Genomic DNA, 18,375 nt, shown 5'->3' with positions numbered 1-18,375 from the left:
AGTTGGCCCTCTTTCTAGGGAACAATTCCTTCTTCCCTTAACTGTAGTTTTGTCCCTCAAACCAGCAGCTAGCTTCCTCTACCTTCAATGGCTTGTCCTTTAGCCTTTGGATGATAAATTCCCACAGGTCCAACCCTTCCCACGGCACGGACTACCTTTAGTGCCCTCAACTACTCCTTTTCTCCTTCAACCTTTCCTTCCTTGCCTTTATAACAACCTAACGGCCTTCTTCAAGATTTTTCTTAACAAATTTGCCCATGAGCCAATTTACTCACATCCTTCAAGAGTACCCTGCAGCTCCTTTGCAAGTCTGCGGTTTCCTCAGCAAATCAAAAGCCCAATCAAGAAGAAACATCCATTATTCTTCTCTCCATGAATGATCTCAAGCCTCTCCATAAGCTTCTAATCTATCCTTTTCCTTAAAGTGTGCAATACCATGGGTTATCAAAATACCATGGGTCCAGACTCGATACATTATTAGAATACCATGGGTACAAAGCTCCATCACTCATATAATCACTTCTATGAGTGCTTTCCTCTCAAATACCCAGCACCAAGGGCAAATGAGACTACCTCTAATGATACCAAATTCCAGCACTAACCCTGGCTATCATTTTATGAGGAGAGAAATTTACTAGAAAAATGCTCTCTAGGAGGTTTTCTAGGGAGTTCAACGATAAAATATTTAGCATGCAATAATTACCAAAATTTTCCAATGAACGTATCTATTTAGACAAGGAAAAATAAAAAAACCCTAGCAATATTCCATTACATGCAAAACCATAAAGATATTCAAAATTTCAACAAAACACTCACAATTTATCCAAGAACATGCCTTCTTTCAATCCCAAAGTGACATCTCCACAACAAAAACAAGTCTCTAATAGCCACATAAGATCACATCTCCACAAGTAGCAAAAGACAACAAAGAAAGTCGAGCTCTTCTAGAAAAGCCAAAATCCACAAAAGCGATGATGAACAAATGAAAGAGGTGATCCTCTCTTTATATAAGGTTTATCATCTCTAATAATTCACTAAAAGCCCCAAAAGCAAGTTTGATTTTAAGTAGACATAAAGTAAAATTCGGTTACAAGCCAATCCACTAGCTCAACAACAAAATATGCCAATAGAATCCCACACGTGTGAGTCGTAAGCCCTAAAAGGTATGACATCATGCCCTTTTAGGGCTCAAGATGCTCCAAGAGCACACTGGAAGGGCTAAGTGAATCTCCACGCATCATGATCAACCTCAATTTTAGGGAAGGTCCTCAAATCAAGCATCAAAGCATCTCCATGTTACCAAAAGCCAGTTGTGAGTGCCTTGTGTCATCTATATGGGTGCCAAATAAACAAAGTAGTGTGCTCTCTCTCCAACGTTGGGGCTCCATCAGGTGCAACAAGGCCTCCTCAGTCATCCTGGTGGATAACCATCCTCATCTGGGCTCTATATCAAAGCATGCCCATCAAGTAGTGTCAAGGCCAGCCTAGGGGCATGTTGGGTCCATTGGTACATCATCAAGAATTTTGAATGGTGAGCAAGAGAAGCTCAACATTCTAGCATCTGAGGGTGTTATGGGGTGTCCATCAACTAATAAGATCATCTAAGTGCCCAACACTCTACTGAATATGGGCAATGCTACAGCTGCAAAATCATCATACTCTTTAGAAGTGTCGTATGCCTGGGATTCACGTGGAGTATGAGTGGAATAAGGTGCCCTCAAGGCCTTAGCTGCTCTGAACCACATAGAAAAACCATCTCAAACTCAAGTGAAAGCAACCATTCATTAGAGACTAGGACCATAGACGCATCTAAGTGGACCATACTTAAGTGTTAAAGGAATATTAATACCTCAAATAGGAGTGACCTTCAAATATCTAACTAGCCCAGGTCCTGTAAAAGTGTTCCCTACCTTAGTAGGGGTGGGTAAGTAGTCAACCCTATTAGGTGCTTCCAAGCCCCAAGCAGAGGTGGCATCTCCAAGGTTGACCCTTCAATCCATAGGTGTTAGTGAGAATAGCTGCCAATGGAGAGGAAGGACTTCATGGCCAAGTGTCATGGTCAGGATACTAGCTAATGAGATTCCACATCCTAAGTGTACAAATGTAATGGAGGGAGAAATCATGGAGGCATGAGTTACCCCTCTCGACCTGTTTTTTTCACCCCTCAAGTGCGCCTTTTACTTATTTTTGACAGTGCTTTCTAAATGTTGCATAGCTCAAGGATCAAAGCTTACTCTTTATGATATAGCATTTGTTTTACCCTTTAAGCTAAGATGGTTTTTCGTCAACAGGGTTGGGACATGCAAGGGTTCATTTTGATGAGATAGAGCATCAACTGCTCAAAAACCAAGTGATGACTAATGAGGATGTTAGAGCTCCTGCTTCGCTTTTGCCCACACACTAACTTTTGTCCCGACCATCTTTTGCAGTTTAACATTTATTTTTCTTTCATTGTGGCCATCTTATGATTTTTCATTCTTTTAGCTGCATCAACCTCTGGGGAAAAGTTTTCCAGCCCGACCCAAGGATGTGGATATGTGAGTGCCAAATCCCAATGAACCAATGAAAGTTAACCCAAAGGATGGAGATGATATGAAAGGAGATGATGTGATATGAAAAATGCTAAGTATGGAAAAGGGTAATGGAAACGTTATTTCAATCCAAGTTTCCCAAGTAGTGTCCCCCCATGACCCTAAGGCCTCAAGGAAGGTCCCACTAGACTAGGGTTAAATATTAAACCCTGGTAAGGTGAGAGAACAAGTTTACAGTCCAGATCAGTCAATCATCCAGATCACCACTTTATTCATGTTAAAATGTGGAAGACATTAAGTAAAATCACTCCATTGCAAAATGGTCAAACTAACTATTGAGTGGTAGCCCACCTTCATCTAAGAGGAATGTCGAATGGCGAGAGGTGCAGATGGCGGAGAAAACTGGCATATCATGATCAATGAGTAAATGTGTAGGGTTGTTGGTTGGCTCGCTACCCAAGATTGGAGAAAAAAAAATCACCTATGGGATTACCCACTTTGGTGGGTAACAGGGACCATAATCAAATTCTACTTACGCAAATTTGGAAACTTAAAAATGATAAGCAGACGTTGGAAAACAGAATAAAACAACTGATCTTGAAGGAAGCATCGAAAATCCTAGGGTAAAAAAGTCGAAGTTAACAAGAAGACAAGAAGCATAGATCCAATAATATTACAACTCAAAAAAATGCGAAACCAATTGAAATCAGAACATACACAAAAGTTTCAGGACAAACAATGAAAATTCCAGATGAAGATCCAGCAACCAACCAATCAACATCAATATGTGATGAAAATCATATACCTGAAGTAAGCCAAGAAAACATTTCAAGCATGCTAAGGGAAAATCATATTACAAGAACCCCTTATCGACATCCACATCATAAGAACATGTACATTAAACAGCCATTGTATCAACATCACTCATAACAAAAATAATTAACCCATCTTCTAAAGATCGTTGACACTAACACCATCAAATTTCATTAACGATTCATCTTGGAAAGCCTACAAGTGCAATGTTCCATAGAAGATTGAATTAGGATGGTCAAATAATTTTACAGTTCGACAATTCTGCTCAGCACTTAGAAGCTCCTACAGTCTAGCATCATCGACAATGACAACATTAAGATCATGTAAAGACATTACAAGCAGATGTACAGACATAAAAGCCTTTTCATCCATAACCTTTGAGGACAAAGCATATCTAAAGGGGAAGGTCATCTTATGAACATAAATATCAAATAATATAAATAATAATAACTCATAATTAAATAATAATTTATAATTAATGAAGGGGCATATGAAAAGACATGTCCCAACTAAAAGACACCAATCTCGATGAAAGGGCACTCCTGCCTAGTATTTATAACGGGGCCCTCGTTTGTATTTGTAATATCATATCATTCTCTCATTCATACATATATATATATATGTGTGTGTGTGTGTGTGTGTGTGTGTGTGTATATATATATATATATGTGTGTGTGTGTATATATATATATATATATATATATCCTCAATGGATTTCTTTATTGTATTCCTAATATTTTGGATAATTAACTCGTGAGCCAGGTTTGGCTGTCACACACCATGGTTCATCTATCTGCATACACGTCTAATATTTGTTGAAAATGAAGATAACAAACTCCTTCTGACTCGATGAATAGATATGTAGCAAACTGAGAAAAACAAGATCTCTTTAAACCATCAATGAAAATACACAATTGTTATATGAATTCCTTCCTTGTTCAACATATAGCAAAATTTAAATATGACTGAGATCCTCTGCCTGTCAGCATAATGACAAATTATAACAGACGAACATAGACATGACCAAATGTTGTTAGTAATTGTTATGTAGTAAAAACAACAACTTTGAGCAGACATATACTGTTCAACATGCACCTTCAAATATCTCCCACCAATGTATATGGATGTTCGATAGCATAAAGATGTAATTTGGCATGGTTCATGAACCTGCATCAAGTTTATGTGTTGTTAAAAAGCAAGAATATAAAAGGATTTCAATTAAAGAAAGAAAACAGCAACAAAAGGTTTCAAATAAACTAGAGAGATCTCAACTGTCACATAATCCCGATAAAAACAAAGACAGCAACAACCAGTCCAATACTCCAGAAATGCTTTATGAGTTGATCAGTTTCAATTACCTTCTTCGGAGGACATTCATACTTCTTAGCAAAGTCATCTTCTGACATGGAATTCAGAATACGCTGAACTGCTGCAAAAGATTCACCAGCATTAGCTGTTGTCCGTGCTGCATCAATAGCTGCAAAGTTACCATTATGAATGTCAATGCTTTCCCCTGCACATGTAGAGTTCAGACAAAGTTATTTATTATCGGATTATCCAGATAAAGTAGTATTTTGAAGCTCTACTTTGAATTGCAGTAAAAGCCCATACATACTTAGGCAAACCTTCATACGCATACACATTTGATGAACATACGCATACACATTTGATGAAACACACTATAGGGATGAATATTTCCACACACCTCACCCATCAATGCACCATCTTTATAGAACAAAATAGATATGTTAAATTTAAAATACACTAAGCTAATTAAATAAATAATAACATCAATGAATAACATCTAAGTCGATATTAAAATAATAATGAAGATATTCTACATAGATACTAAAAATAATAATAATGAACTCTTCAGACTGCAAAATGGCAGATGTCCAATAATCACTTACTAGATGTTCCACAGCCAGCAGTTATATGATTGACTCAAAGATTAAGCAATGATTGACTCAAATATTAAGCCATGCATGTCTAAGTATGTGGATGTTCATGTAGATAATATCTTATGAAATATTTATTACTAACATTTATATATAATATTTAAATATGGTAAAGAAATATAGTTGTAACAAGTATTTACAATGAGTTTGAATGGAAGCAAACTGGTGAGCAAGTGTGTGCAAATATGAAAAGAAAAGTGTTCATCTGCATGTCCACTTTGTTGGTTACATGTAAACAGCATAATCCACTTGACAATTTCTTCTCCTGTATACATATGAGAAATAATCAAAAAATATATTTAAAAGATATTTATGATAGTAAAAAATGGTCTCATACATCAATTTGGTGTCTAGCTAGGCCATGACATTAAATTAGATTATTATTTTTTATTATTATAAGTAAAAATGAAAAAATTAAAAGTAAAATCTATACTAATGTCCTCAAAAGACAATATTAGATCAAAGGGAATAGAAAGTACAAGAAGCATATATATAGAAGGGTGCAAAAAGCATTCCCTAAACGAAGACAAAAACAAGTACAAAATAGCAGCATGAAATAACATAAAAGTACAACATACCAAAAAAGTAAACATTAGAAGGTGAAAAAGAGCCAGCAAATAAACATAGTCCTACAAATAAAGTGCAGCTGCCTACATGGGAGGAGGTAGTTATCCCTGCTCATCATCTGAATCAGTGGTGAAGCTCCCAACACCATGTCCCAACAGAATAACGTCCTCTACTAAGTTGCACTGAAACGGATACGGGAATGGATACAGATACGGCAAATTTTCAAAAACTCCAGATACGATACAGCAAGGAAATGGCATATATATATATATATATATATTGTCTCTTATATAAATGAGAATAAGAGACTCTATATATATATGACAAAATATATAATATGAATTCTCTTATATAAATGAGAATATGAAATTTTTATTTTGTTATATATATATATATAACAAAATAAAAATTTCATGTTCTCATTTATATAAGAGATGATAAAAGATGAATTCATATTTCATAATTGAGAAAAGATGAATAATTCATAATTGGTGAATTCAAAATTATTCATCTTTTCTCAATTTTGAATTCATCTTTTAAATTGAATTTCTACATCTAATGATAAAACGCAATGATATGGATGACTTGAAAATCATTATTACTATGTTATATTATATTATTACATGTATCTTAGATTTATTATGTTACAAGTAATCATGTATGTTATTTTTCCATTGTCATGTATAAGAATTCAATGATTTACATTTCAGTTTTATACATTTTAATTTTATATTTTTAGTATTTCAAGTCCCTTATGTCAAAGACCCTAACATCCCGTATGACCTTCCCTAGAATATGGGGTGTGGTCTCACACGTCCCTTAATCCCACATCCCAATGTCCCAAACAATTAGTGGAACATTGCTATATATCTTTTTTTAATAATGTGGTTAATAAAGGTCTTATTAAGCTCTTATCACTATTATATCATGATAATATACTTTGTTGTATGAAAGAAGTAAATATTCAAGTCACGAGGAAATAAATAGTCAAGTCATGAGGTGATTATGAAGTCTTGTTAGGAAACCTAGTTAATTGACCCAACCATCATTTCTTTCTAGTCATTGTCTATGAGAACCTCTCAATGGTTAAGAGACCCTATCCAGAAACTAACCCACCCAAATAGAAGTACTACTAACAAATAAAAATACTACTAGAAATGCTCCACCATCGTCGGATAACGTGCTACAACACTTGGATGATATGTATCAAGTCTCACTCAAGAAATTGAAACTCGTGTGTGTCCTAAACATATACACATCGAGATTTGAAGCTCAAAAGTGCTCCAAAATCTATACATCTAAAGAAGTGATGCCTCAAGTGCTCGATTTGTGCTTGGGTGCAACAAGCTGCAAATTGTCTTAGTCTATGGCGACAGGTAATGGTGGCACGACCTCCTCCAACAATCAAATGAAATGCAAATAGGGTTTGCCAAGGTCATGTGATATGCTAAGTAAGAGGAGGCGGGCCCAACTTTTGGATTTTAACCAAATTCGTTCCCGACATTTCACTTTTACGAGTGGACCCATCTGAAAAAGGATCAAAAAAAATTTACAAATGATTGGAATGTTCCAAAATTCTGATCTTGCATTTCCAAAACCCTGAAACGGCTAGGAAACATTTTGAAGGCGCTTCTATGGAGGATCTTACCCATTTCAATTTCAAAAACGCGGAATAGTGTTTCTAGTGATTTTTGAAGATGTTTCTGGTAACTTAGGTTCTCAAAAGAATGACTTAGACTAAAATGGCTTTGGAAGGTCAACAATGGCTTTCTTGGTCGGTGAAATCAAGTAGCTAATACAGCTGCCACCAATGTTCAAGTGGTGAAGATTGGATTAAGAATAAAATGAAATAACGTGATATTGCAAAGACATGATATTAAAAGCAGAGTATTATAGTGAAAACCAAATTCAATTAATGAATCAAACCGTGAAAACATTAATAGCAGTTTACCTTTGAGAAGAAATGTGAAGACTACTCTCACTCACCAAAATACCCAATAACAAGAGGTTGAAACTACATTTTATCATAGTGCCAAAACCCTACGTGAAAAAACCCCTGAAATCCAAAGTCACAAAACCTAGGAGCTAAAGTGGCAAAAGGAATGCATGCACTAGGGAGCCTAGTAGGTACATCAACTTCACTCAACCATAATTTTCAAATAGGAACTTCGTTTTGGGTGTTCATTGGACCATTAGAAGACTTATTTTATACTCTAAGCCTCATCCATCATAGAGGACTAGATCATCATACTTGCCAAAAACAGATGGGAAGAATCCAAAAAATGTTGAAAGTTTAAAACCTGCAAAAATGAGGTGAATATGGGAAGGTTCTAAACTAATTTTGAGATGGTGGCAAACCCAAATGGCCACCCAGATCATCAATTCCTACCAGGTAACAAGCTAGTGCTTCGACTTGCATATGTGGATGTAAATAAGCACAAACAACAATTCTTGGGGCAAAGATTCAAGTGCAAGCCCTAGGCGTCTTCAGGGAAACAAATACCCCTCACTTGTAATTGCTCATCAGCCAAAGGCAACCAAAGTGAATGTTGTTAATGCTTCCACAGTGATACTAAATTTGGGCATGTTAGCCCCACTATGATAAGTACAAGCTAGTTCAAATTTAAAAAGGGTCCTTGTGGAGTGATACTAGGTAGCATAAAATCACCCATAATGGTGGTTAAGTAGAAACTAAAGAGGAAGTGGAATCACCCCTTGTTGGAACAACAAATTCATTGCATCTTTGGATATTTTGGAGACAATGCAATTCCATATCTATAAGCAAAGGTCAACTAGGTAGTCAACTAGATTGTTAACAAATTGAATTGATCAACAATGGTCTTAAGCAAGTCAACTAGTGCAAAAGTCAAGGTAGAAACGCTAGAGATTTAGACATGCTTAAGGTGATCAAACTTGACTATGTCTTTCTTATCTTATAGGAATGTGATTATATATAGATGATCCCATCGATCATTCTATCAATGAAAATGAATCAATGACATAATTTGATGAGCTACGTTCACTTGTGCTATAGTGTTATAATAGAGCCTATTGACACCACCTCTACTTGAAATTCATTGCTATTCACTTTTTGCAATTCCCTTATTCTCCAGCATGGTATCAAAACTATCAATTGTGACTTAGTTTATTGCCTATAAGTCACTTTCGAGGTTGTCACTTGTATATTCCCTCATCTTTGGGTTGGATCTCCAAAGTAGATTGACTCAAGTTTATCCTTGTGAATTCGATTAGGATTTATAGAGTGATTACGTGTTCTGAGCAAGAACTTGTGGTTATTAATTTACCATGACTATGATATGTTGGCACAAGATATGGAAACACTAATAAAGAGTAAATCTCTTTAGCAATTTATAAAGACTACAATTACAGGCCAACAAGTTCATTGGTAGAAGGATGACGTGGTAGTCATGACAACTCACATCCCCATGGAAAGTCATTTACATACAAATGGAATCAACCATTTGATTCAAGTCTTGAAGAAGTTGAAGGCTTTTCTCAACAAGATCAACAAGAATCAAGTAATGCAAATTAAGAAAGACTGGATCTCTCTTAATGCCCCTCATTTGGCAGGACTAAAGACTCTTTAGTTCACATGAAGAAGCTTCGATTAAAATTGGGTGAATGTAAAAAATATTGTCCAAAGAAAAGCAATTAGCTTATAGAACAGATCTTAATTAAATTTGAAGACACCCTATGATATTTTATATTCAACATAATGTGCTAGTTGGACTTCCAATAAATAAGACGATAAGTACTATACCTTTGATTGCTTCATTGATTTACAATTTCACTGGGAGAATTTCTTGATGAAGCTACCCTGAGAATGAGCAATAGACCCATATTTTTAAGGAGAGAGGTTGAAAAAACTATAGAAAAGAGACCAAGGATACAATTTGTTGAAAGATCGTGAAGGTCACCATGATACGGATTGTGTCGACTGTTGAATTTTGGTAGCTATGGTTGGTATTCAAGTCGGCCCATGGAAGAAATAAAAGGAGGGGAAATCAAAAATTCAAATATTGCTCGAGTTGGCTCCTCCAGTCCAAGTCGACCCAACTAGGAGTTATGCCCCTTTAAGCACCTCAAGTCAACTATCCCTCATTTAATCAATCAATTCGGATCATATCCGCTGCTCTATTCACTTATGCGATGAGGAGATTTCTAGGTTTATTCACATTCGACGAGCAGAATTTGTTAGGTTTGTTCACATATGCGAGGAATAAAACTTTTGGGCAAAAACCGAGACCCTGTTTTATCTTATGTGGTAGGGGTCGTAGGGCAGAACCCCTAGAGGGACCAAAACTTTGTTCTATGGAGAGTCGAAGCACCTAAGATCTAAAGGTCAATGTATCTGTTGTCTCAAGGAGGCCAAAGTTCATAATATGTCACCAAAATTTTGGATTTGTCTTGTATTAAACAAAGAGGGTCAAAGCCTTAGAAGAAGACTTGTAACCTCAAGACTGAGACCCTGAAAGAAGAATGCTATTCATGGAAAGGGTTGGTCATGTTGAAATTGGTAGCTTGGGAGGTGCTCCAAGCCCTAGGGTTCAGGGTTTTGGACGAATGAGCTCCACAAATGGTTTTGTGGGCTTAGAACCCAAGGTGTGGACTTTGCACCCAAGCTTGTGGGTGTGAAACCACAAGGAGATTATGAGGTTTGACTCTTGAAGATGGAAGAGGACTCTTAGAGGAGAAAGAGGCCACTTCAAGCACTAAGATTGGAGTTCTAGAAACGAAGTTATGAATTTTTATATATTTCAGTTGGGATAGAGGCACTAAAGTCAAGTTAGCTAGCTTAGTAAGGTGACCTCAAGGGATGTGTTGAGGCCCAAGTGGAAGTATATGAATAGGAGAGGTGTTGGAGCTCATTAGCACATCCAACAAGCATCAAATCACAAGACAAATGCATCTGATTGGGTCGCAGTTCAAGAGTATACCTCAAGCGTAGGAGAAATGAGCTTGTGTGGCATCTTCTCATCATTGTTCGAAGGCTGAATGGATCTAAGCAATAGTCTGAGTTATTGTGAATGGTTTCTGGGTTGTCTGGGTAACATTTGGAGTAGTTTTCTTCTAGCCGCAAATCCCTAAGTGATTGCAGACCTAGGCCGAGGTTTGTAGCAGTTGGTGGAGGGGGTTGAAAGGCCTAGGAATAAAGGAACAGACCTTTGTATGGGTCGCAACCTTTCCTAAGGTGGACAGTTGAGTTTGTGAGGGTCAAAAGGCCTAACTGTGGGCTAAAATTAGCCCTAGCAGCCAATGAAGGAAAGAAGGATCAAGGAGGAAGGATATTGCAGTTGTGGAGGAGGTTTTCAGAGGAGAAATAAGGAGCTGAAGCAAACTGTCATCAACCCTAACCAGGACTGAAACATATAGCAAGAAGGACAAACCTAGAACAAGGTAAGAATTTTTATATATTTCAGTTGGGATAGAGGCACTAAAGTCAAGTTGGCTAGCTTAGTAAGGTGCCCTCAAGGGATGTGTTGAGGCCCAAGTGGAAGTATATGAATAGGAGAGATGTTGGAGCTCATTAGCACATCCAACAAGCATCAAATCACAAGACAAATGCATATGATTGGGTCGCAGTTCAAGAGTATACCTCAAGCGTAGGAGAAACGAGCTTGTGTGGCATCTTCTCATCATTGTTCGAAGGCTGAATGGATCTAAGCAATAGGCCGAGTTATTGTGAATGGTTTTTGGGTTGTCTAGATAACATTTGGAGTGATTTTCTTCTAGCCGCAAATCCCTAAATGATTGCAGACCTAGGCCGAGGTTTGTAGAAGCTGGTGGAGGGGGTTGAAAGGCCTAGGAATAAAGGAACAGACCTTTGTATGGGTCGCAGCCTTTCTTGAGGTGGACGGTTGAGTTTGTGAGGGTCAAAAAGCCTAACTGCGGACTAATATTAGCCCTAGCAGCCAATGAAGGAAAGGAGGATCAAGGAGGAAGGATATCGCAGTTGTGGAGGAGGTTTTCAGAGGAGAAATAAGGAGCTGAAGCACACTGTCATCAACCCTAACCAGGACTAAAACATATAGCAGGAAGGACAAACGTAGAACAAGGTATGTACTGATGTATTTGAGGTTGATTTGTTGCTAGTGGATAGGTCCAGATTGGATAGAGGTGTATTGGGAATCTTGTGGTTGTTGAAGGGCAACAAGTAGGTTCTCAAAGTAGCCCTAGATCAGTTGCCAAGAAGGACATTGACAACTGGAGGAAAGGGTCAAGGTTTGGTAAGCTCAAGATTGATTCTTGAAGGACAAAAGAAGGAGGTCAAGGGAGCAGATTACATCAACCCAAGTTCATTGAAGAAAAGGACATCTTGCAGTGATAGGTGGCAGCCCTCCAGCTCGAATTTTGTCTTCGTTGGAGCAGCGCAAGAAGGCATTAGAAGGAAGAAGTTTCAAAGGAGTTGAGGAGAAACAGCGAGCAGTTGAGAGTTGTTCACAGACAAAGTTGTGAACAACTCAACAAGAGTCTCGATGTGTTAATGCGTTGATGGATTATCGATCAACTAGAGAGCATATTGAAGTCGTGTTCATTGACCTAAAGGAGATGGTACATTGATAGAGGCAGAAGTTGCAGATTGGGAGCACAAGTACCAACAGTTGTGTTCACGGTATGACAAGAGGAGTTGAGATTGTGCACTGCATCAACTATATTGTCAGAGTATCTTGTTCTTGTATTCTTGTAACAGTGGATGTATGAGGGCCATTATCCTTGGTATGAGAGCCCTAGACAGTTGTATTATCAATTTGTTAATATAATGAGGTTGGGTTAACGAAAATTGTAAAAAGTTGTCTATATTTGTGCACTAGTAGATTTACTATTGTATATTGTTTCGTTGTGCAAAGTAGTTTGTTGTGATACTTGGATTGGCAGCCTTAGTGATTGTAATATTCTAACCTGGACTCCAATATCGTGGAAAAACAACATGGTATCAGAGCTACTTTGAAGGGCTAGTGAATCATAGTGTGCACAGCGAAGTACATCTTAAGGTAATATTCGTACTTACTAAATACAGTGATAAACAAAGCAAAAACTGGCATGCACACACAAAATTCAGATATATAAGTAGATACCCAGAAAATCTCCAAAAACGCCATCCAACTAAGCCATTTTATTATATATATGGAGCAATAATACAATGGGGTATGAAAGGAGTGCACCTGGACTTGCCACAATGGCAATCTAGACAAGCCCTAGGTAAGAAAATACAACGCCTGGATGTGGCAATGAACTACCCCAAATATGCTCTGCGCTTCCCAGGAGAAACTGCTCTGTCTCCTGGAAAGGAACCGGTGAAAGACCCTCCTTCAGTTCTTAGAAAATTCTACAAAATTAGCCCCGAGCTCCTCTCAACAAACCCACCAAAACCCAGAAATTGTTTGGCCTAGTTTTGACCCCCGAAATTGACCCCTAAATACCACGTCCTCCTCAACTAGCTGGAAAATGCGACCTGTCTGGAAATTCACTGTAACAGCCCTCCAATCACTCCAAAATGCTGAGCTTTACTCCCTCGGATGACTTCCTCAAATCCCCTACACAACCCAGCTCCACAAATCCTCTCCTCAACTCCCCATGTGTGCCCAGAATCAGTCTCCTGCACAGGCCCTAGAGAAGAGAAATTTGTCCTGCCTTAGAGCAGCAACCTCTGGCCCCAAAACTCCACACAAGGCTTATCCTACCCCTGGAGCAACTGCACTTAATTTCTCCCAGCAAACAACCCCTGGGAAATAGCTAAAACGAGCAACACATATTCCTCTACAACGTCCTCTTGCAGCACGAATTAGCTAAGGGAAATGGCTATAAGATGCTCCCAGAATTCCCCTCCCACCAATGTAGCAGCAAATCAAACTTCCTAGGGTGGCACTCGAAGTCCACCGAAAGAAGCTTGAGCTCTCCCCTTGGAAAGCTTTTCGCTAAACAACAATGTGACCCAGCTAAACAGCGTGAGCAACAAGAGAATAGTTAGATTGACAAAAGAGTCAAAGACCCCAATAGTTGAATGCCCCTTCTATTAATAATTTTGACTTGCCTCCTCATGTGGGTCCCACCATCATGCTTTTTGACCTCCCCTCCTTAGCAATTCGATTCCTCCTCCAAGGGAGTGCGTATTTCATGAGGGGTTTCCCCCACACACCACTATCCAAATAATTCGACCTCCTCTCCTAAGTATTGTTTGCCCAAAAATTTGTGGGTCCCCCCCATTAGCCAAAAATGCAAAATTGTGAATCCCCTTAAGTAAAATTATTTTTTGGAAGGGACATGACAAGGGAGTTGGTCACGTTGTTCGTGAAGGGCTCACAACAATTTCAAAGTTACAAGTTGGTCTCCAGTATGAGGGTAGGTTGGAAGGATTGTCCAACTATAGTCCATGGAAGGAATGGATCAAGTTGGTTCTGATGGTGAATAGGATCTGGGACTTTGCTGAGAAAGCAATCAAGAAGCCAACAGACCCTAAGGAGCTGGAAGTGTACGAAGAGTTGGATACGAAGGTGAAGTTGATCATCCTAGATAGTGTCAAGGATTCCTTAATACCTCATTTGTCCGAGAAGAACACTGCCCATGAGATGTGGGAGGCTCTTAAAAACTTGTTTTAGAATAAGAACGAGAACCGAGTATTGGTATTATAGGACAAGTTGAAGGCCACCAAGATGATACAAGGTGAAGGGGTGACTTCGTATCTAACAAGGTTGTCTCAGGTTCAAGATGAGCTTGCTACCATTGGTGAGACTAATTCAGATTCTAAGATGGTGATGATTGCCTTGAAGGGATTTACTCCAGAGTGGAAGTTGTTCATCAAGGGAATCGTTCCCAGGGACAAGCTGCTAAACTAGAACAAGTTGTGGGATGACTTCCTTCAAGAAGAGTTATGAGACGAGGACCTTCATCTGAATAAGAAGGCTTCTAATGATGACGTGGCTCCTGCAGCGAGAATGAAGGGCAACCAAAAGAATGGCTTCAGTAAGATCAAGTGTTTCAACTGCGGAGAGTTTGGTCATTAGTCGACAAAGTGTCCAAGGAAGAAGCAGGGAGATGACGAGAAGGAGAAGGGGAAGCAAGTTGCGGGTCTTGCCTCTTCTACTGAGATTGATGACCTCTCTAGGAGATTGGAAAGTGAGGACTTTGCATTGATCTCTCATTTCTCAAAGGGTACCATCGACAAGGTTGCATGGTACGTGGACAATGGTGCATCGAAGCACATGACAAGTTCACAGGATGTGTTCGAGACTCTAGTTGAGTGGGACTCGAAGTTGCACATGGTGTTGGGCGACAAGAGTCAGAAAGAGATTAGGGGATCAGGTGTCGTGCCATTCAAGATGGAATCAGGTCAGGTGATGCGAGTTCAGGCACTATTTGTACTAGGGCTCAGATATAACGTGATGTTTGTCACAGTGACCGAGCAGAAGGGGTTTGAGGTGTTGTTCCAAGGTGGGAAGGCGAGACTAAGGCCCAGAGGCTCTAGCTCCGCAGGTGTTGTGATTGGAATTAGAGAGCAAGGTCTATACAGGCTAATGAGCAAGCTTCTATATCATGAGATGAAGAAGGAAGAGAAGGTCTAGGTCCCAAAGGTTCAGAAGGAGCCGAATTCTAGAGGGAGCTTGCAGGTTCAAAGGGAGAATGTGCAGCCTAAGAAGAGCACGTGCTCAGTGGTGAGTAAGGGTACTTCTACATCAAGCAAGGAGTCATGGAAAGACCTAAAAGTGTTTCAGGAGAAGAAGAAGAAGCAGGAAGCTTCTAGTGGGGGCGTAGTCCAAGCTACAAGGTTTGTTGTAGTTATGGGTGCTATGAGTTGGGCTAGCGTCGCCAGTAGTTACACTGATGACAAGTTATTTCTTAGTCTTGGAAGTACCTCCCTTGCTATGAAGGAGTGTTGAAATTGGTAGCTTGGGAGGTACTCCAAGCCCTAGTGTTCGAGGTTTTGGAGGAATGAGCTCCACAAATGGTTTTGTGGGCTTAGAACACAAGGTGTGTTATTTTCACCCAAGTTTGTGGGTGTGAAACCACAAAGAGATTGTGAGGTTTGACTCTTGAAGATGGAAGAGAACTCTTAGAGGAGAAAGAGGCCACTTCAAGCACTAAAATCGAAGCTCTAGAAACGAAGTTACGAATTTTTATATATTTTTTTGGGCAGGAGGCACTAAAATCAGGTCATCCAATTTAGTAAGGTGCCCTCAAGGGATGCATTAAGGCCCAAGTGGAAGAATATAAATAGGAGATACATTCGAGCTCATTAACACGTCCAACAAGCATCAAATCACAAGACAAATACATCTGATTGGGCCGCAGATTAGAGCAGACTTCAAGCGTAGGAGAAACGAGCTTGTGTGGCATCTTCTCATCATTATTTGGAGGCCAAGTGAATCTGAGCATCAAGCTGAGTTATTGTGGATAGATTTTGGGTTGTTTGGGTAACATTTGGGGTGGTTTTCTTCTAGCCGCAAATCCCTGAGTTATTGCAGACCTAGGCCGAGGTCCGTAGCAACTTGTGGAGGGGGGCGAAAGGCCTAGGAACAAAGGAACAGACCTTTGTATGGGCCGCAACCTTTCATGAGGTGGACGGCTAAGTTTGTGAGGGTCAAGAGACCTAACCATGTGCTGGTATTAGACCTAGCAGCCAGCGAAGGAAAGGAGGATCAGGGAGGAAGGAGGTCGCAACTATGGAGGAGGATTTGGGAGAAGAAATAATGATTTGAAGCAAACTGTCATCACCCCTAACAAGGACCTAAACCTACAACAGGAAGGACAGACCTACAACAAGGTATGTACTAATGTATTTGAGGTTGATTTGTTGCTAATGGATAGGTCCAGATTAGACAGAGGTGTATTGGGCATCTTGTGGTTGTTGGAGGGCAACAAATAGGTGCTCAAAGTAGCCCTAGATCAGTTGCCAAGGACATAGATTGTTGGAAGGAAGGGTCAAGGTTTGGTAAGCTCGGCACTGATTCTTGAAGGACAAAGGAAGGAGGTCAAGGGAGCAGATTACATTAGCCCAAGTTCATTTAAGAGAAGGACATCTTGCAGTGATAGGTGGCAGCCCTCTGACCCAAAGTTTGTCTTCATTAGAGCAGCGCGGGAAGGCATTAGAGGGAAGAAGTTTCAAAGGAGATTAGGAGCAACAATGGGAAGTTGAGAATTGTTTAGAAATGGAGTTGTGAACAACTCAACAAGGGTCTCGATGTGTTGATGCGTTGATGGACTAATGATCAACTAGAGAGCGAATTGGATCTTTGTTTAGTGACCTAAAGGAGTTGGTACATTGATAGAGGCAGGAGTTGCAGATTGGGAGCACAAGGACCGGCAGTTGTGTTCAGGGTACAAAAAAAGGAGTTGTGATTGTGCACTGCATCAACTAGCTCATCAGAGTATCTTGTTCTTGTATTCTTGTATCAGTGGTTGTATGAGGGCCATTATCCCTAGTACAAGAGCCGTAGAAAGTTGTATTATCAATTTGTTAATATAACGAAGTTGGTTTACTGAAAATTGTAAAAAGTTGTCGATATTTTGCACTAGTAGATTTATTGTTGTATATTGTTCTGTTGTGCAAAGTAGTTTGTTGTGATACTTGGATTGGTAGCGTCAATGATGGCAAGATTCTAACCTAGACTCCAGTATCGTAGAAAAACAACAGGTCAAGCCCTAGAAGTCTATTCATGGGAGAAGGCTTGGTCAAGCCCTAGGAATTCCAGAGTTATCTTATGAAACTCACACTAAACCTTTGATGAATTGAATAATTTCTCTTAAGAAACGATTGTTGGGTTTTTCCCTTTTTCCCAAGGTAAAATTTTGTGTCTCTTGTGTTTTGTTGTTTCTTCATGATCCTACTGTCATTATTGCATTGTATTTGAGATTTGTATAATTGCTTAATGATGAATGTGACATAATATGAATAAATTAGGATATCATTGGAAAGCGATTATCAAATTAGAAAGTCATGAAAAATCGACATGGTATCAGAGCCAGGTCAAAGAGCAACCATTAAAATTGTAGCCCTAGTCAAGTCAAGAAAGGTCAACTCAAGGATGGTTTTGATTCTGTGTTGATGAACTTTGTATGGATCATCGTATGAAGAGCAAGGATCAGGGTTGATATTTAAGACACAAACTCCAACATTATTTGAGGTCTATTCTAAGTCAAATTTGAACTTGTTAAGTTGAAGATGTCTTGTATATGCTGAGATATGGTGCCACTACTTGATTCTTGCTAGATTAGATTGGTATATGACATAATTTTTAGTCATTTTAATTATTTGAAATTTGACCAAAGGATACATCTCTAACTTATCCACCTAGGAGGGTTCTCCAGGGTCATAGGGAGTTGAGGAGAAAGGTTTAAAGCATGAAGCTTTAATAAATATGGCAGACCTAGAAGAGAAATTGGAAGTTACAACTTGCAAGGGTTTAATAAATCCTAGAACAATACCTATTGACTTAGTTGCAGGGAAGATGTATGCAAGTCAATCAAAATTACCTTCTTGCAAGGCAGAA

The 18,375-nt window shown here is 39.1% G+C and overlaps 1 protein-coding gene across 4 annotated transcripts in view; it reads right to left on the bottom strand.

Moving 5' to 3' along the window:
- Positions 1-18,375, bottom strand: part of LOC149221640 (Pseudouridine synthase family protein) — a 318,019-nt gene that overhangs the window by 159,599 nt on the left and 140,045 nt on the right. For all 4 annotated transcript variants that reach the window (XM_089385163.1, XM_089385164.1, XM_089385165.1 and 1 more), the window contains exons 6-7: positions 4,703-4,857; positions 4,440-4,511 (exon numbers count right to left, since the gene is read on the bottom strand). In XM_089385163.1, coding sequence (XP_089241289.1) covers positions 4,440-4,511; positions 4,703-4,857 — 227 coding nt within the window. The remainder of the gene's footprint in view (positions 1-4,439; positions 4,512-4,702; positions 4,858-18,375) is intronic.

Source organism: Pinus tabuliformis, chromosome Q (genome assembly GCF_031772625.1).
Source record: "Pinus tabuliformis cultivar Carrire ecotype Pingquan chromosome Q, CPIR1, whole genome shotgun sequence".
Classification (NCBI taxonomy): Eukaryota; Viridiplantae; Streptophyta; class Pinopsida; order Pinales; family Pinaceae; genus Pinus; species Pinus tabuliformis.
Note: the sequence above shows the minus strand (reverse complement) of the source record. Positions and strands in the feature narration are given on the sequence as shown.